The sequence below is a fragment of the Equus caballus genome, chromosome X (genome assembly GCF_041296265.1).
Source record: "Equus caballus isolate H_3958 breed thoroughbred chromosome X, TB-T2T, whole genome shotgun sequence".
Lineage (NCBI taxonomy): Eukaryota > Metazoa > Chordata > Mammalia > Perissodactyla > Equidae > Equus > Equus caballus.
This window is the reverse complement of record NC_091715.1, coordinates 34118600-34143007: the sequence shown is the minus strand read 5'-3', so window position 1 is coordinate 34143007 and position 24408 is coordinate 34118600. Positions and strand designations below refer to the sequence as shown.

At 37.6% G+C, this 24408-nt stretch overlaps 1 protein-coding gene across 12 annotated transcripts in view; it reads right to left on the bottom strand.

The window, feature by feature from the left end:
* Nucleotides 1-24408, bottom strand: part of USP9X (ubiquitin specific peptidase 9 X-linked) — a 167241-nt gene that overhangs the window by 50330 nt on the left and 92503 nt on the right. For 7 of the 12 annotated variants that reach the window (XM_070256588.1, XM_070256592.1, XM_070256595.1 and 4 more), the window contains 8 exons: nucleotides 24026-24159; nucleotides 11389-11476; nucleotides 8423-8765; nucleotides 6491-6586; nucleotides 5473-5684; nucleotides 3672-3912; nucleotides 3186-3335; nucleotides 2367-2487 (listed from right to left, as the gene is read on the bottom strand). In XM_070256588.1, the coding sequence (XP_070112689.1) occupies nucleotides 2367-2487; nucleotides 3186-3335; nucleotides 3672-3912; nucleotides 5473-5684; nucleotides 6491-6586; nucleotides 8423-8765; nucleotides 11389-11476; nucleotides 24026-24159 (1385 nt within the window). Of the gene's footprint in view, nucleotides 1-2366; nucleotides 2488-3185; nucleotides 3336-3671; nucleotides 3913-5472; nucleotides 5685-6490; nucleotides 6587-8422; nucleotides 8766-11388; nucleotides 11477-24025; nucleotides 24175-24408 lie in introns of all 12 variants that reach the window. The other 5 variants (XM_070256585.1, XM_070256591.1, XM_070256590.1 and 2 more) reach the window with 1 other exon arrangement.

Here is a 24408-nt window from a genome sequence, read left to right as displayed (position 1 = left end):
TTATAACCTCTTGAATATAACAGGAAACCATGAGTTTATAGAGTTATAAATGAAAGAACAAATGGAAAGCCTGATGGGGAACAGCATAAACAGTTTCAAAGTACCTCCCCACATAATACTTAATAAGAAAGGGAAAAGAGTTATTTTAAAGTGGAGAAGCATGGCAAATGCTCAAGCGATCCACAGTGCTCATCGGCAGTAAAGGGAAAACCTGAAATTGCCCACGTGACAGGAAGCACTGGGAAGAACAGAGGCTCACTTCTGTGGCGTTCCCTCGTGCCTATGGGAAGCTTAGCATGATGAAAAGAGATAAATCTAAGGTGAAGGATATTCTACAAAATAGCTGGCCTATAATCCTCAAAACTGTCAAGGTGATGAAAGTCAAAGATAGAATGAGGAACTACTCCAGAAGGAAACTAAGGAGATACATGTCAACTAAGTACAATACATGATTTATGAATTGGATCTTTTTGCTCTAAAGGAGAGTACTGAAGAACCTTTAATGGGGATTGCTAACTAGATAGTAGTAATGAATCAATGTTAACGCCCTGGTTTAGACGGCTGCATTTTGGCTATACAAACATCTTTGTTTGTTGGGAATACACAATAAAGTGTTTAAGGGCGATGGGACATCAGACCAGCCAATTACTCTCACATGGTTCTCAAAGAAGTTCTTAAATTGTACTTCCAACTTTTCTGTAAGGTTGTAAACGTTTAAAAAAGAAACAAATTTTTTTTTTAAGTTGTACAGAATTGAATGATCTGCCCCAACTCTCTTTTTTTCAACAAACCCTGTTACTTTTAATGCCTAATTTTGCAAAACATTAGGTTTTGGAGGAAAACATACATTAGAGCAGAAACACTGAAATGTGTTCATGGAAAACAAAATCATATGGAAGGGGATCACTTGGAGGAAGGCCTGGAAAATTTAACACTAGAATATCTGGGTGCGAAAAGTCAACAGAAGAGCTGGAAAGAGCTAAGAAAACAACCCCAAAGATGGAATAAAGTTAATGAGAGAAAGGAGACAGACAAGGTAAGAAAAACAGATTTAGTCAAGCCAACACCACAGTCATAGACATTTTAAAGACACACAAAAAGCAAAACGCTCAGAAGAAAATGAGCAAAGAAAGAATACATCTCTCTCACAAATAAGGACTCTCTAGGCCCACCACAAAACAGACCTACTCCAAGTCATCTCATCATGAAATTTCAAACCCAAACTTCCAGAAACAGAGATCACACACAAAGGAAGAGAAAACAGGTGGGTTTTGGTCTTCACACCAGCAACATTACCAAGTAGACAGGGTGAATGTCTAACTTAGAATTCTATACCCAAACTACGAATCAAATGTGAGGTTTTAGCTACATTCAGATAAGCAATATCTCAAAAACAAAAAACAAAACTATCTCCCATGTGCCCTTTCTGAGATAACTGCAGGAGGGCATGCTTCAGCAAAATGAGAGAGAACCTCAAGAAAGGCCTAAGAGCCAGTGACAGGGATACACCATAGGAAAGGTGAAGAAAGAAGCCCCCAAAAGGTAGCCACGTAGCAAACAACAATCAGATGAGAGGAGGAAGAAGAAAAGTTCTAGGATAACGGTGGAGCTGACATATTATACAATGCACATATTAATGGAAAATGACTTTGAGAGGTTATGAGAGCACATGTGGGAACAATCAGTGATAGTTGTATAGGAGATCAAAACACTGAAAAGGGGAAATTATGAAATCCAGGAAAAAAAGGTGTCAGTATTCCAGTGAACTACTTTTCACACTCTTGAAAACGAAAATGCTGAATGTGAATTTAAACAAAAGCTGGGAGGATGTGGGAGTCAAGAGTTAAGTGGGTGTTTCTAAGGAATAAAAAAGGAACAATGCTATAGACGACACATGACCCAAAATATAGTCCAGGGGTCAGCAAAGGTTTCCTGTAAAGGGCCAGACAGTAAATATTTACGACTTTGTAGGCCTCATGGTCTCTGCCACAACTACCGAGCTCCGCTGCTTTAAGATACAAGCAGCTATAGACAGTATGTAAGTGACTGAGCATGGCTGTACACCAATAAACCTTGGTTTATGGATACTAAAATTTAAATTTCATATAGTTTTCATGAATCAAAAAATATGATTGTTTTGATTTTTTTCTTCAGCCATTTAAAAACGAACAAACCATCCTTAGCCCATGGTCTGTACAAAAACAGGCAGTGGGCTGGATTTGGTCTGTGGGCTATAGTTTGCCAACTCCTATTCTGGTGTATACCACAAAGCATGTTCTATCTAGGAACAGAACTTGCTAACATACCCCATTATTGTCCAGTATGTGTTTTATTAACATTATTATTATTTTTAAAGAAATTCTTACCAGGTGGCATAAGTTTCATAAGTACTCTTGCTCCATCTCTAAGAGGCGGCATATTCAGGCTGCTGCCTAAGTCCGCAACTTGCCAAAGGAAAGAGATGTATCTGGGATGCAGTGACATTATCTAGAATATAAAATACACAAAATATTTACCTGTAAATTATACGTCCCCCAAAGAGCCCACACATAAATTGTTTGTTCATCTCCACTGCTCTGAAATGGTTTGCCTTCCCTATCTTCTCACCTTTACAAATCCTTCGTGATGCAGACTGAATACATTATCCAAGGCAACTCCAGTAATCTCTGTGTGATAGCTCTTTTACTATTTTGTTAAACTACTTCTCTCATACAAACAAGTTAGACTCTGTATATACAAAAGGCTGCCATGCCCACTAATAGTTAAATTCCTAACCTAACTGCTGTAGGCAGCCAATCCTTCTGACACTGGAGTGGCTGGTATTATTAAAGCCATTAAAATTCTTATTCTGAAGGAGGATTCATTTTTGTGGTACGAATACAAAACACAGTGGTATTTCTCTAAATTTACATATTCAATAGTTATAATTAAGTTGTATAACAGATTAACTTTATGTAAACATAGCAATACTGTATCTACAGGGAAACGTCATTTTAAATCTCAACCAAGTTAAAATCCCCTCAGAGGGATCCATTCTGAAGTTGATGGTTAACTGTACAGTTATTTGATGTTTTCTCACATTAAATCATAAGCTGCTTAAGAAAAAAACTATTCTACATACTTCTATGTTCTTGAAGAACCTAGCATAATGCCTTGCATACAGTAGCTCAAAACTATCTACTCACCACCCCGGGCAAACAGCTTTCCACTTCCGGGTTAGGACCATCACTGTAATGATTACCATGGTTTCCAGGAGATCCAGTTGAGGAATCAGAAGAGCTATCAGGGCTTGAAGGCATATTGGAACTTATCTGTGTAAGTTTGGCTGTAATTAGCTGAAAATGATATACTATGTTAGTATCAAAGACAAGAAAAAAATATACAAAACAGACGTTAGTGACATACCAAGAAATAAAAAAACTACACACTATACTTCTAGAAATACCATAAATGTTGTCTAACATAATCACTTAAATAGTTTTAGAACTACTTTCTTCTGCTATGTTGTAGGTACCATGATGCCTGTCTTATTTCGTGTTATAATCCAAACACCTAATACAGAGCCTCAGATATAACAGATACTCAACTAACATTTTTTGAATGAAAGATGAATACTGAAATGAAAAAGTCTCAGGCTTGATTTTCTTGAAAATTTAATTATAGATACTTACCGACTTATCTTTTAAGTTTAATTGTCCAATCAACTTCCTATCATCTGCAGGATCTATCAGTTCACCGCCCACAAAGAGCTCAATTTTTGTATGCGCTACATTGGCTTTAATACGATTGAGAATATATCGTCGTACTGAACCAATTGTATCATTTGTATGAGACCATACGTCCAAGTCATCAACCTGCCTGCCCTGGTTTGGAAATCGAACTATAAAAGAGAGGTGTTTACCACGGAAAGCTCTGGAGGAAAAAAAGGGAAAACATTATATTCAGCAGATTTTCAAAGCTTCTTGTAAAGAAAATAAAGCTAGGAATTTAATATTGAATATCTTATTAAACAAGAGAAGAGAGTTGAAGATACTTATTTTTAGGTTCTTAGAAAAAAAATCTATTGCTCCTTTCAACTACAAGTACTACAAGTAATCTTCAAAACACAACAATCATATTCCATTGCTGTTACTCTTGTCCCTGTGGTTGCAGAAAATGAGGAGTCTAAGTTTTAAGAAATTAAAACAGAGACGTGAGTAATACATCAATGTTTTTATGCTATAAAATCCCAACTCACTATTTTTAAATGTGGAAGATAAACTTCATCTTGAGACTAACAACAAAAATGCTAAGATGTACATTTTTTCTGAAAAAGTCTTAATATCAAACTTCATCCCCCAAAATGATATTTATGTTACTATATTATCTTCTTGCAAGATGCATAAGATAAAAATGATATTCAAGGAGTGACTTTAAATAATTTCATGGTTAAGAAAGAGAACTCTTGGGGCAAGCCTGATGGCACAGCAGTTAAGTGCACACGTTCTGCTTTGGCGGCCTGGGGTTCGCCGGTTCGGATCCCGGGTGCGGAAACGGCACCGCTTGGCACGCCATGCTGTGGTAGGCGTCCCACATATAAAGTAGAGGAAGATGGGCATGGATGTTAGCTCAGGGCCAGTCTTCCTCAGCAAAAAGAAGAGGATTGGCAGCAGTTAGCTCAGGGCTAATCTTCCTCCAAAAAAAAAAAAGAAAGAAAGAAAGAGAACCCTTTAAAACAAATACTGATGGCACTCATTCTATAGACATCTCTAAATTATAACTATTTGAATTACTAACTGGTGAGACCTTAGGAGAAATGTTAGTAGACCATTTGAAAATATTTCTTGCTTTACTGGCTATCTTCTCAAGGTGGCTTTTAAGAACTCTTTCCAATTACTTTCCAAAAGACTATTCTATTATTTGTAACAGTGTAAACAAACTGCATCAAAACACTTCAACTGCGAAATATCCCTGATGACACTTCACAGGCAATAAAGTCAACGGCAAAAAAAGAATGAGAAGAGCAGACTAGTCTTAATGAATGAGAATGCCCTACAAAAACCCACACAGGAACACACAAAACAGACCCTGGAAAACAAACAAAGGTCTACCATTAAAAAGATTCTAAGGGCCGGCCTGTGGCCTAGTGGTTAAGTTCAATGCAATCTGCTTCAGCAGCCCGGGTTCAGTTGCTGGGGGCAGATCTACACTTTGTCCACAGCCACTCACATACAAAATGAAGGAAGATTGACACAGATTCACTCAGGGTGAACCTTCCTCAGCAAAATAACAAAAGCAAAAACAAAAAAAGAAAGTAGATTCTATAAGATGCAAATGTTTTTAATGGGCAAGACATCAACATTTTCAAAAACAAAAACTTTCCCCAGTCTCCTTTTTCCTGTATACTGTCACTTTCTGAAGATAAAATGGCTAGGAAAATACCAAATAATTAAGAAAGACAACTAGTAGATCAGTGATCAGTTATTCACAAACCTTGACATAGGTAGAATTGTTCTTTCCTCGTGATAATCGCTGTCACACTCATTTATATACTCTCTTAACACAGTTAATACTCGAACCATTCGAACAGCTTCCTGTCTTGCACAATTAATACTGTCTTTGTCACCATCCAAAACACACAACGTGTCATATGAGGCTTTCAAACGATCAAAGCAAGACTGAATGAAGTCTTCATGGATCACAACCTACAAGCAATGTGTCAAATAAAGAGTTCAAGTTGCTTTGAAATGTGAAAGTTAAACATATATATAAACATTAATGATGGGAACAAGTAATTTAGAGGTAGCTCTCAATAAACCACACCATATTTAACCAGACAGTCTATAGTGATAATAAAACACACTGTTTTGTCAAAGGAAGCTAGAGTTATGTAAGTTAACAAGTATAAACTAGATACCCCAAAAATGAACTTGAGGATTCGGTGTTAGAATCAAAAGAAATTCAGTCAAAACCTCTTGCTATACTCACAGTCGCCCCTCGGTGTCTGTGGATGCTCAAGTTCCTCACAGAAAATGATGCAGTATTTGCATATAACCTACGCATAGCCTCCCGTGTACTTTCAGTCATCTCTAGGTTACTTATAATACCTAATACAATGTAAATGCTATGTGAGTAGTTATACTGTATTGTTTATGGAATAAAGAAAAGAAAAAAAAGCCTGTACACGTTCAGTATGGACACAACCATCGTAGGCCTTCAGATCTGTAGCTGGTTGAATTCATGGATGCAGAACCCACGGATAAGGAGGGTAGACTGAGAATATCCGCCCTCCTTATCAAAACCATCACTTCAAGATAAGCACCAAAACAACACTCACTTAGACAGCATTTTGTATGGGTGAAATATGGACCAAATATTTTAGGTATATTTTAATAAGAGATGAAACAAACAATTTCTAGTTAACTTTGAATTAAAGGAAAAACTCTTATCAGCAAGAGTTCTTCAATCAGAATTCCAATTTGTGGAAGTTTTAATGCACTTCAATACTCACCTGATTGACCTGCAGCCTTGGACCAAGGTTTGTGTATATCTCTTTAAGGAGATCTATAGCTCTGCTGGCAATATCATCATTACTCTGAATCACGACCTAGATTCAAAAAGATTCAAGCGTAAATACCTTTCAAGAAATATTTCAGTTGGGCATCAAACTAAAATGGGTTTAATTCAATTCAAACCATACCCTCAGTTATTTCTAATACAGTATTCAATAATTTAAGGGTCGACTGACTTTGATAACCAAGTAAATCAAGTAAAATTAAGGTGTGAAAACAGACCAAAAGGAAGAATAGTAAATGCAAAACTCAAGTCTTTCAATAAAGGAATTTAAGAATAGAAGACACATTTTAGTAAGGATAAAATATGCTTTTACCACTATTATTTAACCGTGCACTGAACACCTTGGGAGCCAAGCTGTGAGACGTTAAAGGAGGAATTCAAATTGGTTAAGAGGAAATAAAAGATTACATGAAATAGCTTAGTATAAAAGGCTACTTATTCCATTTCTACAGATCTTTAGCACTCATCTAATTCTAGCAGTGGTTTTCAAACTACGTGTGGAACTCTAGGGCTTGGCGGAAGTGTCTTAGGGCTGACCCTGTAATAGGCTTGGGGAGGCGGCAGGGGCTGAAGCACAGGCAGACGGAGCAGGAAAACAAGGGCTTTCCCTTGTTACTTCAATTAGTTTTACATTTTGGAGTATTACATAAATTTTGATTTTTAAAAAGGGTTTCTGTTTAAATATGTTGAAAACCACTTAAAAAAAAGTTTGAACAATCAAATACTACAGTAAACATCTTAGTCTGTTTGCAAGAAAAATATTTCCCATCCAAAGAATAATATGAACTGCTGTGAACAGAACATATTTTTAAAGATAGGAATAATATATTAATCGTACATTGCTACAACATGAATGGGCCTTGAGGGCATTATGCTAAGTGAAATAAATCAGAGAAAGACAAATACCACATGATCTCACTTATACGTGGAATCTAAAAAACAACAACAAAACCCACAAACAACCGAACTCAGATACAAAGAACAGATCAGTGGTTACGAGGCAGGGGCTGGGGAGTGGACCGAATGGGTGAAGGGAGTCAAAAGGTACAAACTTTCAGTTATAAAACAAGTAACTCCTAGGGATGCAATGTACAGCACGGCAACTATAATTAATAATACTATACTGCATATCTGAAAGTTGCTGAGTAAATCTTAAAAGTTCTCATCACAAGAAAAACAAATTGTAACTATATGTGGCGATGGATGTTAACCAGTATTGTGGTGAACATCTTCTAATATATACATATATCGAATCATTATGTTATACACCTTAAACTAATGTTCTACATCAATAATATCTCTATTAAAAATATATATATATGTTACTACAAAAGTGAAAAGATTACCCTTAAATAGATGATAATATTTTACTCCCTCAGGTACTTAAAAATACCAAGTTAAACAGTGCCAATAAAGTAGACAATCATAATACCTTCTAAGTCAAGTCTTCTCTTCTGTCCTCTATTTATTTTAGTATTAAATGTATAATACCCTAAAATTAACATTGAAGAGAAGAAATAGATCTACATTGAATGAAAAAAGGGAAGAACAATAACTTCCATGGGGAGGCATGAAAGATTTGTATGGTTAGTGCACTCCTAAACACGTCTGGAACAGACAGATTCTAAGTCAAGACAAAAGGAGCAGCAGTGGGGCAGAAGGAGAGGGAGGGAAAGGGAGAGAGAGAAGAAAAAACCCGATGACAAATGACATGAACAATAGTATAAAGATGAACGATCACCACCTCCTGGGACAAGCATCAGAGCAGCATACATACATAAACTTTATTTGCAAAATTGTGATTCCTTACCTATTTGAAAAACTACATCAGAAACAACTGTCTACAAAGTTCCTAGTTTCCACTTACCCTCCAAAGGTAATCTAATCCTATTAACTCCAAATCATCCATCATATATGCTCTCCTTTTTGCTACTAGTTTTCCTTCTCGACAATTCACAGCTTTGAAGAATCGCTCAAAACATTTCATCCCATTTTCAGTTAATAGGGAAGGATCAAGCTGAAGCACATTACTTTCAAAGAAGTCCTTATTAATATCAGGATCCAAGTCTGGTTCATCCCCCATCAACTTGGAATACCACTTAAAACAGGCTTCACGGTCACAAAGGTAAACTGCATTCTCTGCTAAGCATTTCCAGATTTGTTTTGCCTGAGGAGCACACAGCCACAGTTGGCCATCCTTCAATAAAAATCTTGGAAAAACATAAAAAATTAGCAATTAGACATACATAATTTTTATCTTGAAAGACAATCTATCTATATATATATAAGCGAAATATAAACCATTTACCGCAATTATATTTTAACTACAGGTAAAAAGATGTCAGTTCTCATTGACATTTAAAAGAACTTATTTCTCAACCTTTATCTGGTACTAAACAAGTACCCCATATTAATTCATTTATTTAACAAGCACATATTGGGCACCTACGATGTGCCAGGAATTCTGCTAGATGACTGCACCTAAACTGAATAAAAGATTTGTTTCTTGAATTTAAAGTTTAGTCTTTGAAACCAGTCCTTTTGCAAGCACGTTTAATACGCTGTTTGCGTTTTAGCATTCTGCTTACACGACATCACTGGAGAATGAGGTATTCTACCAAGCCACTTTCACACATACCAACTCACTGACATTTAAGAGTTAAAACTGCTTCAGTTTTAATACTTTATGATGACCTAATATTCATCACTCAGTATCTGGCCACATTAAGCACAATAACCTACACATGAGTTAAACTTTTTATGTCAATATTCAACAGGAGGCTTATCGATTATTCAGTGATGTTCTCTAGGGTCTTTTTTGTGACTGTTGGTTTGGTCATTAAAATATGACAATAATGAAAGTGAATTGTTACAACTAACCTCTCTTTCTTCATTAAGTTTTCTATTTCTTTTAGCATTCATCCACCCGCCCTGCCTGCCATTATCTTTGAATGACAAAGAAAGAGAACACCTCATTTTATTGTGAGAACAAATAATTTTTGGCTAACACTATGGTGGCTCCACACCCAGTTACAGAGTATGGGGCATGTACTTAATGTCCTCTCCATTTCAAAGCATTTTGAGGTCTCAATCCTAGGGTCTTTGATATTCTCACAGGATTGCAGACCCTGAAGGTGGCTTCTAGCACCTAGTCCTACCTAACCTTGCCACCCTAATTTACAGAGAAGAAACTGAGATCCAATGTGATGATCAAACGCACGTACAGTTGTTTTCAAAGTTTAATTGCCGTTTTTAAAGACAACAGCAGAAAACTTTTTTCAAGCAAAAATTCCATTTGGAAGTCTGACGTATAAAATGAAAGCAGAGCTGCTCCAGTTGTTGGGAAGAGCAGGAGGAGGAAAGAAAGGAGAAATGGGAACAAAACCTCCACTGCTTGTTCAGACACCTTGGAGGAAGCTCCTTAGAAGCCTAAGGCTCCAAGGTAGGTTTGAAAAATCACTGAATAGAAAGAGCGCAACCTCTGAAGTCAGACTTGGTTGCAGAGTGCAATGCCATTACATACTGGCTGTGTGATTTCAAACAAGAATGTGAATCTCAGCTTTCTTACTAATCAAATGGGCATAATACCTCCCTGAATGCATTGCTATGAGGATTCAATGCAAATGTAAAGGGTTTAACACAGGTCGAGTGTACAGTGGCTGAAGTTAGTTCTCTTCCCTTGATTGAGTTGCTGTAGGTCATGTAGACAGGTACTAATAGAGCAGGGGCTAGAATAAGTCTTCTGATTCCAAACTTTAATATAGCAAAAGGAACTCTTAACAACTTTTCTCTTCTAGGAAATCTAAGGGATACAACATACACCAATCAGTAACAATGGCTCACGATGGCAGTGATTCTCAATCTGGGGAGGTAGGTCCTTCTATCCAGGTGGTTGAAAAACAAAACAGACACACACAAAACACTTCATTTTAAACAAAATGTCAGATTTCTTAAAATCTGGTGGCTAGAGTTTTTCCTGAAGTTAAAATTATTTAACTACCTATGTAAATGTTTCCCAAAAAGTAAGCACACAGTTCAATAAACTTGAGCCCATAATTAACACAGCCCAGGAGAAAATTCCCCAGTGTGTTGAAATAATAAACATAATAGATCTAATCTGCGCAGTTCCCTTAGCACACTCATGATCTGAATAAGCTCTTTTGCTATATGATGTGGTTTCCGAATTCACAAGAAACCTCTCGGCATCAAAAGGTTTAATTTCAAATCTATAAGGGTGTTATCATTAAAAGCTAAATCATCACTGAGCAAATCTAGTCTGGGACTACATTTAGCTTCGGCTTAAGGCAATAGACCTCTTTTCCTCATCGCCATCAGAATAACAGCATTAACGCACGACTTCAGACGGCCTTGGTCAGCCACTGCTAGGATACACAAGGCACCACAGGACTCAACCACTCTTTTGGGGCGCTGGTTCAGCAGCCTTTGGGCTCCATTTCCTTAGTGTCTATGATATCATTAAGGTCAGTATGGTTCTCTAGTCAGTTGTGTCAAAATACAAAAATTTGTTCTTTAAAAAATAAGCATTTTCAGCGTAAGCAAATATGAATAACAGAAGTCTATACAAAAGCTTAAAATGTGTTCCCTTCAAACACTGTGAAGACGACAAGCTAAAAGTCAGCCAGTCATTTAAAATATTTAATAATGAACAGATAGGGAAATGTTCGGTGACTTTTAGGTAATGATCTCCATGTTGGAAAATAAAAAGTGCCAAGGGGAAAAGGCCACCTAACAAAGACCTAGCTATACAGCATATTAACTTGGCATTCTTTATCTGTGTCTTAAAGAGAGCAACACTAATTCTTTAAAACAAACCTAAGGAAGTTAAGCCGTTCTTGGACTTCTTGAACATGACTATATCTACTTCCCAGCCTCACAGTTTGTGGGTCATAGTCTTCATGGTCTGCAAATAAAGAAAAATCAGGCATTATACACATGGACACCCACATCACTGCTGACTTTAACCAAAGGAAATTAAGTCAGTTAAAAAGTCATTAATCCTTTATCATTAAAAGGCAACCTGAAGTCTATTAATTAATTATTGGTGGTTTCTACCCATCTCCTATTCCCCACAAAAATAAACTTTCCTTTTATATAACCAAAAGAAAGTGATCTGTTTAATGTGCTGTCAAATAATTTTTCACCACAACCCCTTCGCCCAATCTTCATACACAATGAAGAAATTTCTGATCACAGCCCAAAACTGACCTGAGGGGTCTGTGAACATAAACTAACCACCAAGACAAAGCTTTTTCTTCAATTTCCTTCCTGTTATACTGAAAACTGTCATTATGGAGGAAAAAAAAAGTTATAAAAATAAGTTATATTACTAATTTCTACCTACGAAGTTAGAGTAACACAAGATGCTACTCTATATAATGAAGTTATCGTAACAGTTATCACCAGCATGTTATGAAAGTTTCAGACAGAAGTTCAAGAAAATCTACCCTTTAAGTTGGAAATTCCTTTATAAAAAGAACTAAAAAATAAAATAAAGTGAGCAAACTCTTTGGTTTCACTTTCATCACAGCATACAATGGGTGAAAAGGCGCTTGCAATGAAAGAGCACAGCAGAACATCTTAAAAAGCACCTACTGTCCTAAAAATACCATGGACAGTTTCTTGTTTTTTAAATTTTATTGGAAAAAGCTGTATGCCCCAGAAATGGTCAAGTTGATTTGTGGTTTGGAGTACAAGAAAGCTGAAGCAAATGCTCTGACAAGTCCTCTTCCAGAAAGTTCAGGCACATTATAGAGGAATAAGAAATTGTGTAATTTCCTTTTAGCATTGGTTACTAACATTTCCATACCAGATCCTGGACCTTACGGTACGTGTGGGCTGGTCTCATAGAATTCTAATTGTATGAGACCCTTTGGAAATAGTAAAGCTAATCGAAGTCTTCAAAAACAGTAAGGTTTCTTCTCTGAACAAAATCTTGACATGTCGTAAAGATGGAATATTTACAATGTTTAGAAACATCTGCTTTTGATGCTTTGGTGAAGAAAAGAAGCCCAATACATTATGACTAACTACTTTCTACTTCCACATATATTATCATCTACCCAAGTCCTAAACACATATCGTCTACTTTCATGAAAGTCAATTTCAACGGGCCTCAAGACCTGAAGCATTACTTCACAAGAAATTTTCTCAAGAAACTGGAGAAAATATCAAATTCTATTTTACTATGCAGAAAATTTCTGTTTCAGAGCGCTAGTCTTGAAGTACCTGAATAAACAATAGACTTCAGCTGCTCTTTTTTTTGAAAACAAGGAGTTTATGTAAGCTTTGTTCACTCGGCAAGTTCTTTTTTAGGGGAAATGCTAAATTTTAATAATTTCCAACTTGACAAGTTTCAAAAACAATATAAAAATTCCCTTATAATCTTTACCCATATTCGCCAGTTGTTCACCTTTTGCCCCATTTGCTTCATTAGTTGCTACACGTGCATGCATGTGTATGTATATTTCTCAATCATTTTAGAGTTGGAGACACGTCCCTTTACCCCTAAATACTTCAATGAACATTTCTGAATAAGGAGGACATTTTTTTACATAACCACAGTACACTTATCAAATTAACACTGATACCATACTATTATCTAACCCAAGGTTTCTCAACAGCACACTATCAACATTTTGAGCTGGATAATGCTTTGTTGTGTGGAACTGTCCTGTGTATTTTAGGACATCTACCAGCAACCCAGGCCTCTATCCACTAGATTCCAGTAGCATCCTTGCCCAACCACCCTCCCAAAAATACCTCCACACAATTTTAATTCTCTCAATAATGTCCATTTATACTTTCTTTTCTCCAAATCCCATATTAAATACACATTGCAATTAGTTCTCGCGCCTTTCTATTCTTTAATCTGGACAACTCATTATCCTTTCTTTGTGTTTCTCGACTTTTTAGGAAACTATGAGCCAATTTTGTTGCATATTGCTTAATTTGGGCTTCTCTGATGCTTCCACATGATTAGATCCAGGCTAGGCACTTTGGCAAAGAACCATAGAAGTGGTCCTCCTCAGTGTATCATTATCAGGAGTAACATCATCTCACTTTGTGGCAATATTCGTAATGTTAACTTTGATCACTTGGTCAAAGTGGTTTTCACCAGGTGTCTCTCCACTCTAAGGTTACTATTTTTCTCTTCATAATCAGTAAATAATCTGTGGGGAGACACTTCGAGACTATGAAAATAATCTTGTTTCCTATCAAACTTTTACCCAATAGTTTCAGCATTCCTCCTTTTTTATTTAGGTGCCAGATGTTTCAAGAACTGGGACTCTGAACACAGGGAAAAATTCTGAAAACATTCAATGAAAGTCAAAAGTCAAGAAATACGAAGATCCCTCTATGCTAAATAGGAATGGAGAGGCCTTACACTTTGCTACAGAGAAGCTTCCGGGCTGTCAAAACAGAAACAAGATGGTTGGTTTTCCTTGTAAACAGTGAGCACCAAACAAATACTGTGATTAGTTAGTAGTCAAATAAAGAGGATGATCCATTTTTTACTCATGCTGCCTAGCTAGTAGATACCCCACTGAAAAGAGGAGGAGAAATTAGATGAGACTAAATTAACTCAAGTATCTATGCTAAAGCTAACAGTTTCTTGTCATTATAAACTGCAGGTTGTCTAGAGTTCTTTTCAGAATTCATTATAAAAGAGAAGGCTACCTTTTTAATAAGCATCTTTATTGAGACATAATTGAAATACCATAAAATCCACCCACTTAAAATGTACAATTCAATGGTTTTTAATATAGTCAGAGCTGTGTAACCACCATCACAATCTACTTTTACAAGATTTTGCATGAACTCAAAAAGAAGTCCTGCACAATCATTCCCCATTTTCTCCTGTCCCCAGCCCTTAGTCTATTTGAGACATGTCATACAAATGGAATCATACAATATGTGGTCTTTCCTGTTTTTTTTCCACTTAGCTTAATATTTTTCAGGGTTCATCCATGCTGTAGCATCCTTTTTATCACTGAATAGTATTCCATTGTATGGATATATGACATATTGTTTATCCATTCATCAAATGATGGACATTAGGGTGTTTCCACCTTGTGGCTATAATGAACAATGCTGTTATGAACATTCATGTACAAGCTTTTGCATGGATCTGTGTTTTCATTTCACTTGGGTATATAACTAGGAGTGGATCATATGGTAAAGTCTAAGTTTACCCTTTTGTGGAACTGCCAATTTGTTTAGCAAGGTGGCTGTACTACTTTATGATCCCAGAAGAAACATACGAAGGCGCCAATTTGTCCACATTCCTGCCAACACTTGCTGTTGTCTTTAGTTTTGTCATCCTAGTAGATAGGTATCTAATATCTCAGTGTGGTTTTGATTTGTATTTCCCTAATAACTAATGATACTGAGCAATTTTTAATGTGCCCATTGGCCATCTATACATCTTTGGATAAGTGTTTATACAGATCCTCAGCCCATTTCTTTGAGCATTTGGTCAAGGTGGTTTCCACCAGGTTTCTCCACTGTAAAGTTACTATTTTTCTCTTAGTTTTGGCATAGTCCAATATGTCACTTTTCCCCCCTAACAATTTTGCATTGTGTAACCCAAGGCCACAAAGATTTCTTCCTATTTTTTTCCTAAGAGTTTTACTTTTAATCCTATGATCCATTTTGAGTTAATTTTTGTGCATGGTGTGAGGTAGGGGATTCAATTTCATTCTTTTAGATGTGGGTATCCAGTTTTTCCAGCAACATTTATGAGAGACCTATTTCTTTCCCACTGAATATTCTTGGCACCCTTATAAAAATCAATTGACCATAAACAAAACGGTTTATTTCTGGACTGTCAATTACATTTCACTGATGCATACATCTATCCTTATGTCAGTATGACACCATCTTAATTACTATTATTTTGTACTAAGTTTTGAATAGGAAGTATGAGTCAGCCAACTTTGGTTTTTATCATCAAGATTGTTTTGGCAATTAGGGTGCCTTACATTTCCATGATTTTGAGAATCAACTTGGCAATGTCTGTAAAAAGAAAAAATTGGGGTTTTTTTTTTTAAAGATTTTATTTTTTCCTTTTTCTCCCCAAAGCCCCCCGGTGCATAGTTGTATACTCTTCATTGTGGGTCCTTCTAGTTGTGGCATGTGGGATGCTCCCTCAGCATGGTTTGATGAGCAGTGCCATGTCCGCGCCCAGGATTCGAACCAACGAAACACTGGGCCGCCTGCAGTGGAGCGCATGAACTTAACCGCTCGGCCACGGGGCCAGCCCCAAATTGGGGTATTTTTACAGGAATTTTGTTGAGTATTGCCATCGTAACAATATTAAGTCTTCCATTCCATGAAAATGGGACGTCCTCCCATGTTTTTAGATCTTTAAATTGCTTAACAATGTTCCTTTATAGTTTTCAGTGTACAAGTTCTATACTTCTTTTGTTCAAGTTATCCCCAAGTATTTTATGCTTTTTACAGCTATTGTAAATGGAATTAATTTCTTAATTTCATTTTCAGGTTGTTCATTGCTAGTGTATAGAAAGACAACTGATTTTCGTATATTGATATTAACGTTTGCAACCTAGCTGAACTCATTTATTAGTTTTAACAGACTTTAGTGGATTCTTTAAGATTTTCTATACACAAAATAATGTTATCTGTGATTAGAGATAGCTTTACTTCCTTTCCAAACAAGATGCTTCTTTCTCTTCCTTGGCTAGTTGCCGTGGCTAGAATCTCCAGTAGAATGTTAAATAGAAGTGATCCCAGGGGTAAAGGAGACAGTCTTCCACCATTAAGTATGATGTTAGCTGTGGGTTTTTCAAGATGCCCTTCATTAGCTGGAGAAATTCCTTTCCATTCCTAGTCTGTTGAATGTTTTCTTACAATGAAAAGTGTTAGATTTTGTCAAATGCTTTTTCTGCATTTACTGAAAAGATCATGTAATTTTGGTCCGTTTGGTCTATTAATATGGTATATTACAATTGACTTTTGGGTGTCAAATCAACACTGTGATCCAGGGACACATTCCATTGGGTCACGGAGCATACTTTCTGTATGTTGCTGAATTCATTTTTCCTTTTCTTTTTAAAGACTGGCCCTGAACTAACCATCTGTTGCCAATTTTCCTTTTCCCCCCCTTCTCCCCAAAGCCCCCGAGTACATAGGTGTATATGCTAGTTGTAGGTCCTTCTAGTTCTGCTACATGGGACGCCACCTCAGCATGGCTTGAGGAGTGGTGCTAGGTCTGCACCCAGGACCTGAACCAGTGAAACCCTGGGCCCCTGAAGCAGAGAGTGCGAGCTTAACCACCCAGCCATGATGCCGACCCCAGTCCCTGGTCTTTTTTGAGGACTTCTGAGTATATATTCACAAAGGATAGTGGGCTGTAATTTTCTTGATGTCTTTGTGCTTTTTTTAAATATCAGGGCAATAAGTTTCATAGAATGAGTTGGGAAGTGTTCTTTTATTTTTTTGGAAAGAAGTTCTGAAGGATCAGTGTTAATTCTTTAAATGCTCAGTAAAATTCACCAATGAAGCCATTTGGTCCTGGGCTTCTCAGTGAGAATGTCTTTTGATTATTAATTCAATCTTTACTTGTTATACCTATTCAACTTTTTAATTGCTTCTTGAGTCAATTTCAGTAATTTGCTATTCTCTCATACTTTTTCTTTTTGTAAGGTTGGTAGTGATGCCTTCTCATTTTTGATTTTCATAATTGAGTCCTCTTAGCCTAGCTAAAGATCTGTCAATTGTGCTGATCTTTTCAAAGAACCAGCTTTCAGCTTCATTGATTTTCTGCATTTTCCTCTTCCCTATTTCATTTATTTCCACTCTAACCATTATTTCCTTCCTCCTTCTAGCTTTGGGTGGGTTTAGTTTGCTCTATTCTAGTTTCTGAAGGTGAAAAGTTAGTTACTGATTTGCCTCCTTCCTTAATACAGGCATTCAGAGCCATAAATTTTCTTCTAAGCACTGATTTAGCAATGCTCTATAAGTTTTGGCATTTTGTGTTTTCATTCATCTCCGTATATTCTCCTTTCACTTGTCCTTTCTTCTTCTTCTTTTTTTTAACAGGGAAAGATTCGCCCTGAGCTAATATCTGTTGCCAACCTTCCTCTTTTTTTAGGTTTTTACCTCCCCAAAGCCTCAGTTTATGTTTGTATATCCTTGTTGTTCTAGTTCTTCTATGTGAGCTGCCACCACAGAATGGCAACTGACAGGTGGTGTGGTTCCACGACCAGGAAGCAAACCTGGGCCACGAAAGTAGTGAGTGCCGAACTTTAACCACTAGGCCATCACGGCTGGCTCTGTCATTTCTTCCTTGACCCACTGGTTAGTTAGGAGTATATAATTTCCATACACTTGCAAAATTTCCAAATTTCCTTTTTTCTGCAGCTTTGTATTACTATCTGGTGTCACTTCCTTTAGTATTCCTTGGAAGGCACATCTGCTAGCAACAAATTTTCTCAGCATTTATCTGGGAATGTCTTTATCCTGCCTTCGTTTCTGAAAGACAGTTTTGCTGAATAAAAGAATCTTAGTTGTCAGGTTCCTCCCCTGCCCCGAGCACTGTGATATGTTGTCCTATTGCCTTCTGGCCTCGAATGTTCTCATAAGAAATCAGTTGTTATTTTTATTAGGGTTTCCTTATGGACGAACAGTCATTTCTCTCTTACTACCTTCAAGGTTTTCTTTTTTACTATGATGTGTCTGCACCTGAGTCTCTCTGCATTTAACCTACTTGGAGTCGAGCTTCTTGGATGTGTAGGTTAATGTCTTTCACTGAATTTGGGAAGCTTTCAGCAATTATGTTTTTCCGCCCCCTTCTCTCTCCCCCCTATCCTTCTGGTATTCCCATTACATGTGTTGGCATTTTTCTTTTCTTTTTTTAAAAGATTGGCACCTGAGCTAACAATTGTTGCCAATCTTTTTTCTTCTTTTCCTTCTTCTCCCCAAAGCCCCCCGGTACATAGTTACATATTCTAGTTGTAGATCCTTCTAGTTGTGCAATGTGGGATGCCACCTCAGCATGGCCTGATGAGTGATGCCACATCCACACCCAGGATCCGAACCAATGAAACCCTGGGCCGCCAAAACGGAGCATGTGAAGTTAACCACTCGGCCATAGGGCCAGCCCCTGTTGGCACTATTAATGCTGTCCCATACTTCCCTAAGAATCTATTCATTTTTATTCATCCTCTTTCCCTTGTTCTTCAGACTGTGTAATCTCTACTGATCTATAACTCACCAATTCTTTCTTCTGCCCCTCAAATCTACTGTTCAGCCCCTAGTGAAATTTTCATTTTGGCTATTGTACTTTTCAACTCCAAAATTTCCATTTGCTTCGTTCTTTCTTTTTTAAAATAGTTTCTATCTCTGTACTGGCATTTTTAACTAAAACAATGTCATGATACCTTCCTTTAATTCTTTAGACAAGAGTTCATTAATTTCTGTGACATACTTGTAACAGCTACTTTCAAGTATCTGTCTCCAAAGTCCACCATCTGGGCCCCTTCAGAGGCAGTTTCTGTTGTCTGTGTATGTATGGGTGACACTTGGCATCTTTTTTTGTTAAAATACAGGAATCTTAGATATATTGTAGCAACTTGGAGACAGACACCACACCCTCCCAGGGTGACACTGTTTGCCTGGCTGTTTAGTGACGGGGCTTCACTAACTCTGTGAAGTCTATCTCATCCACAGTGCTTTCCCCTTGTTCTTATCTTTTAGCCTGGCTACCTATGGGTTGCTCCTGGGTCAGCATAATCCCCTTATTGCTCAAAGGTTGTGCTTAAGTAAGTCCCTTTGGCAAGTTAGATTTTCACCCTTATCATTGGACACGTGTGTGGTCTGGAATTTACCATCACTGTCCAAGGAGTTTATTCCTTTGTTTCACATTCAGTCAGGGACTGGTAGCTCAGATATTCTCTTTCCAATTACTCCTGAGAGGGTGCAGTCTTGGGCATGACATGTAGTCTTCCAGACTGCCAGGGATACATGCAATTATATTTTAAGCAAGCTTCCTAGTGGTTGCCCCTGGGTCTGGGTAGTTTATCATTCATGCAGTATTTGGTCAGAAGTTGAATTTAAGTACCTGTGCTAGTGAAGCTTCGAGCCTTTGTTGATGGATCTATGTGTAGATTGTGTAATGCATACAACTTGTCCCACACGTCCTGCTCTGACTGCTTCTGAATGGGTGCAGTCGAATGCATGTGCACAGCATTCCTGACCTCCCTGGCCTGACTGAGCCCAGGAGGGCTCACCTTGGTTGTTTCTTTATCTAGATCTCTCTGTTAAACTGCTGGTTGCTCAGCTGTTTTTGCTTGTTGATATGAGTACACGGAGCTACAAGTACCCTCTTAATTGCTCTGCGCCAAAATTTCCACTGGTTTTGATAACACCCTTAGGAATGGCATGATCCGGTCCAAATAAAGTTAGTCTCTTCAAGCCTAACTGCTGAGCTCTTCATTCTCACAGCTTGTCTCTCTGACTGGGCAGAACTTCTGTACCACCGCATAGGAGCTGGTGGCAACACAGCAGGAAGCTTCTCTCAGAGTGATACCCCTGGCTCTATGAGTGGTGCTGGTCATAGCCCCCGGTTTTCTCAGTATGCCCCTCCTGGCATGGAACTTCTATCTTCTGAGCAAGCTGTAGCAGGGGTAACCAGGACTCCAGTATTCTCAGCCTGCCATACCTGGAGTAAAGCTTCCGCCCTATGAGTAGGCGCTGGGTAAGATAAGCGAGTCTTAGTCCTCCTGCCATGATTGCCTAGAATAGAGTTTCTGCAACACAGGACAGGGGAAGACAAATACCAATAGCTTGCCCTTCCTGTGGTGGAACCACAGCCCTAGACCGGCAGAAGGGAGTGAGGTGTGGCTCAAATGCTATAGATTCTTGCTGTTCCTTCTGCGATTTCGTAGATTTTCTTGAGTAAATGTTTCCCCATTTGCTGTACCCCCTTAAGACAATTCCCATATACTTTAAATGATTATTTTTAAAATAATTATCTCTAGTTAAATGGTTGTTTTGTTAAGGAGAAGGTCCAATGGGCATCTTATTCCCACCACTCCAGAAGTTAAATCCCTCATCCCTCGGTTTTTTATCATCATCATATGTTCTATATTTATTAGTTGGTATTTTCCTTTCTTTCGGTATAGACTGAAGGGTTCATATTTCACTTAATGGGTTTAGTTATTTTCATTATTTCTTTTGACCCAGTTTTGGCCAGTGAGAGCCAACTCCTGTGTTTCTTTGACATGTCACTATGATTCCTCAAGCACTTTCTCACTTTCTAGAATCAGATGGTCAAGGATCATCTTGTACTGTCCCTGCACCAAGCCTGGAAATAGCCATTACTCCAGAGAACTATAAATGGTTCATAAAATGGATACTAGTTTAATGTTTTTAAATCACAAAGAACCCACACAGACTTAACAGTATTTCACGGCTGATGTGTAGGAATGAGCCAGCACTACCGAGAAAATCTAGCCTAGGATGTGCATCCTAACACAGAGCACAGTTGGTGAATGACAACTCATCAAGAGTTCTTAAAAACTGCCAGTTTTGGATGTAAGAGACTGGGGAAGAGGTCATTCAAAGTGGCAGTTCTTAGAAAACGGAATGCAAAAATGGGATGTGCAATGAAGACAAGTCCTCCAACTCTATCCACAAAACAGGAAAAATGGTAAATAAAACTTCCCATAAGTGTTCAAGTCAGTACAATGACTATCCTACCAATGAAGTAAACCTTGAGCGAAAACTGAAAGACGGTTTTACACTTTGCTATATACACATAAAAAGCTTTTAAGAAAGGATTTGTTAAGTACCAGTGCCTAAAAGCACTAGTAGTAAGAACACGAGTCAATACTGTAGAGAATAATAATAAGTTCATTACTTTCACTAACTACTGTTAGAACAAGAGGTAGGATCAGCTGACCATACAACTGACGAAATGTTTTCCCAGAGCCGAGGATGATAGTGGAGATGAAATATGGGCAGAACAAAAACTTAATATTGGTGAAAAAGTTATCAGAAATTGAGATTATCATTGAACTGTGGAGGCACGAGTTATTCGGCTAAATAAAATGTCTCATACCTAATGGGATCCATGCAACATTTTTATTATATGGAGGCAGAATTATAATTTAATTTAGAATTGCAAATTCACAAATTGGTTGATGTTACCACAGAAGTGATTTAATGCTGTGAAAAGTTTAACAGGAGAATTTTACTAGTTTTAAAAATTACTTTCCGCCCCATATTTAAGTATCTGTAGACTGATCAGTATTTTTCAGCAGAGTACTGTAATACAGGATGAAAAGGTATCAAAGGTAGGAGAAACAGAAGGCAGGGGAGAAAAGGGTGTCAATGAATTCAAGCGAACATATCAATAAGAACAAAAATTCAAGAGTTTACTAAGTGCCAGGCATTGTTCTAGCATAAATAACTTCTCCAAGGTCACAGAGCTAATGTTTGGGTCACGTTTCAAATCGAGGCAATCTGACCATGCAGATTCACATCTCTTACTTTGTGGAGATACAGACAACAAAAGGAGGTGAAACTGAAGACTGAAAACATTCTTGTGGCCATGAAATTGAGATGAAGCAATGATTCATGTAGAATTTGACTACAACAGAGCAGAAAACTCGAGTGAAGCTGAAATGCACATGCACCATCTCCTGATTGCCCTGATAACAGGGTCCCCAACCTCTGATGATAAAATTAAGTGAAACACCATGTACAAGTGAAGCAAGTAAAAATCAGCACTGCAGCACATATGATTTATGTTCCATTCTGAGGGAAGGCATGCATTGCCATCTGTGAGGGCTTTGTACCAGAAAGAAGAGACCATAACACAAAACTGGAGTTAGGTTAAACTGAGCCCAGATGCTTGCATACTTGGGTATAACTACATGGAAACCTTTTGTGCCACTCTCTGATTTTGCTTGCATTTGGTACAGAATATAATTCACAGGGTCACATGCCTACACTGCCCTGATTGTTCTATCATGCTGCGTAGAAAAACCTTAGGATTGAAATGATAAAAGATCATTACCTGGTGCTTACCAGCTGCCTGATGCATAGACTGCTTACCTAGCTCTACAACCTACTGCCTACTAGGACTCAGCAGGCCCAGAGGAGGTAAATGGAAGAATAGGTCAACAAAATCACTAGGGGTATATGAAGACCTGCTTAATTTTTCAATTATGTTTATCTGAATTTTATATGGGAATGTACATACTATATGTGTTAAGCATAACTCTCATGATTTATAAGCACCTTGGGGTTTTATTCAATAATGCCAAGAGTCTACTCTTTAAATAATGAGTATCAGAAGTATCCTCATTTTTAATATCTACTATTGGCTTCTGCAGATTCTATTATACCATGTTATGCGAGTGGTGTGTTCAGTAACCATTATGCTCAAGTCTATCTTTAACACTGGTAACATAAAGTTTAATTTCTACAGCTTCGGGAACAAACAAGCCTATAAACTAGTTTTTGGGACCTACGAATCTGGCGTAAGACAGAGGAATATGTACTAAGAACCCATCTGTACTCTAGCACAAACTCAGACACAACTGTCAGAGGGCAAAAGAGCACTGAAACAGACTTCCACATATGGCAGGCACTTAAAGACTGGATGTTGAAACCACAGGAAACTTTACCCTAATATGGCTAGACAAATTCACATTTTGGAAACCGATTAAACATGTGGATTCTTGAAGCCTTGCATCTCTATTCTTGTGAAATTTTAATTAATAAAGTCTGAAGCACTTATATGAAACATAGATTTAGGATTATAACAGATTATTAGATTATAATATATTCAAGAACAGGGGCCGGCCCTGTGGCCAAGTGGTTAAGTTCACGCACTCTGCTTCAGCGGACCAGGGTTTCGGTGGTTCGAATACTGGGCACAGACATGGTACCGCTCGTCAAGCCATGCTGAGGCGGCACCCCACATACCACAACTAGAAGGACCCACAACTAAAAATACACAATTGTGTACTCGGGGGTCTTTGGGAGAAAAAGGAAAAATAAAATCTTTAAAAAAAAGAATAGACCTCAATAAGTTTTCTTGAAAAGATAAAGGTGGTGGTAGCAAGGAAACAAAGGTTGAAAATGAGGCAAGTACATACCTAAGAAGGTAACAACCAATTGTAGTATAGACAGGCAGAGTTCCCAGGCAGGGAACAAAAAGAAATGAATTTACAAAGAGAGTGGGGAAGGCACGCACTTAGTAAAGAGCCTTGGAATGCTGGCCTGGAATTTAGGGCGTGTAAGAGTTGGGAGTAAAGTGGATCATAAACTCTAAAAGAAACACAATTTATAAACCCAATTATCTTGTATCTTTAAAAATACCTCTGTTGTCATTCCTAAGGTAATTAACGCCCCCAAAGGATGCTAGTAAGGAAGTTGCTGTTCTTCTCCATAGTTCACGCCAGCTTACAATACATACCTCTAGCATACAGTCTCATGCTTTCCATATAAGTTGCGAGGTTTTCTGCTACCAAAGTAACTAGAGCATGATTGTGCTGAAGTTGATTGATTAAGTCATGGCGATAAAATACATGGGGACTTCGCTGAGTTTGACTGAAACGAGAAGAACTTAACAATATAATTAGGCAATTAAACTCTGTTGTAATCACAAGAGCTTATAAACTCTAAATTCTTACCTACTAATTTAAAAACTTAGAATGGTTTCCTTTATAACTGAATTACACTTTTGGCCATTTACTCTAATGACAATATCAAGCAATTTAAAAGAAAATAATTGATGTGTCGAAAAATGAGACGTTTATCCCATTATTCTTTTTCACGTGAAAACTATGCATTAACATT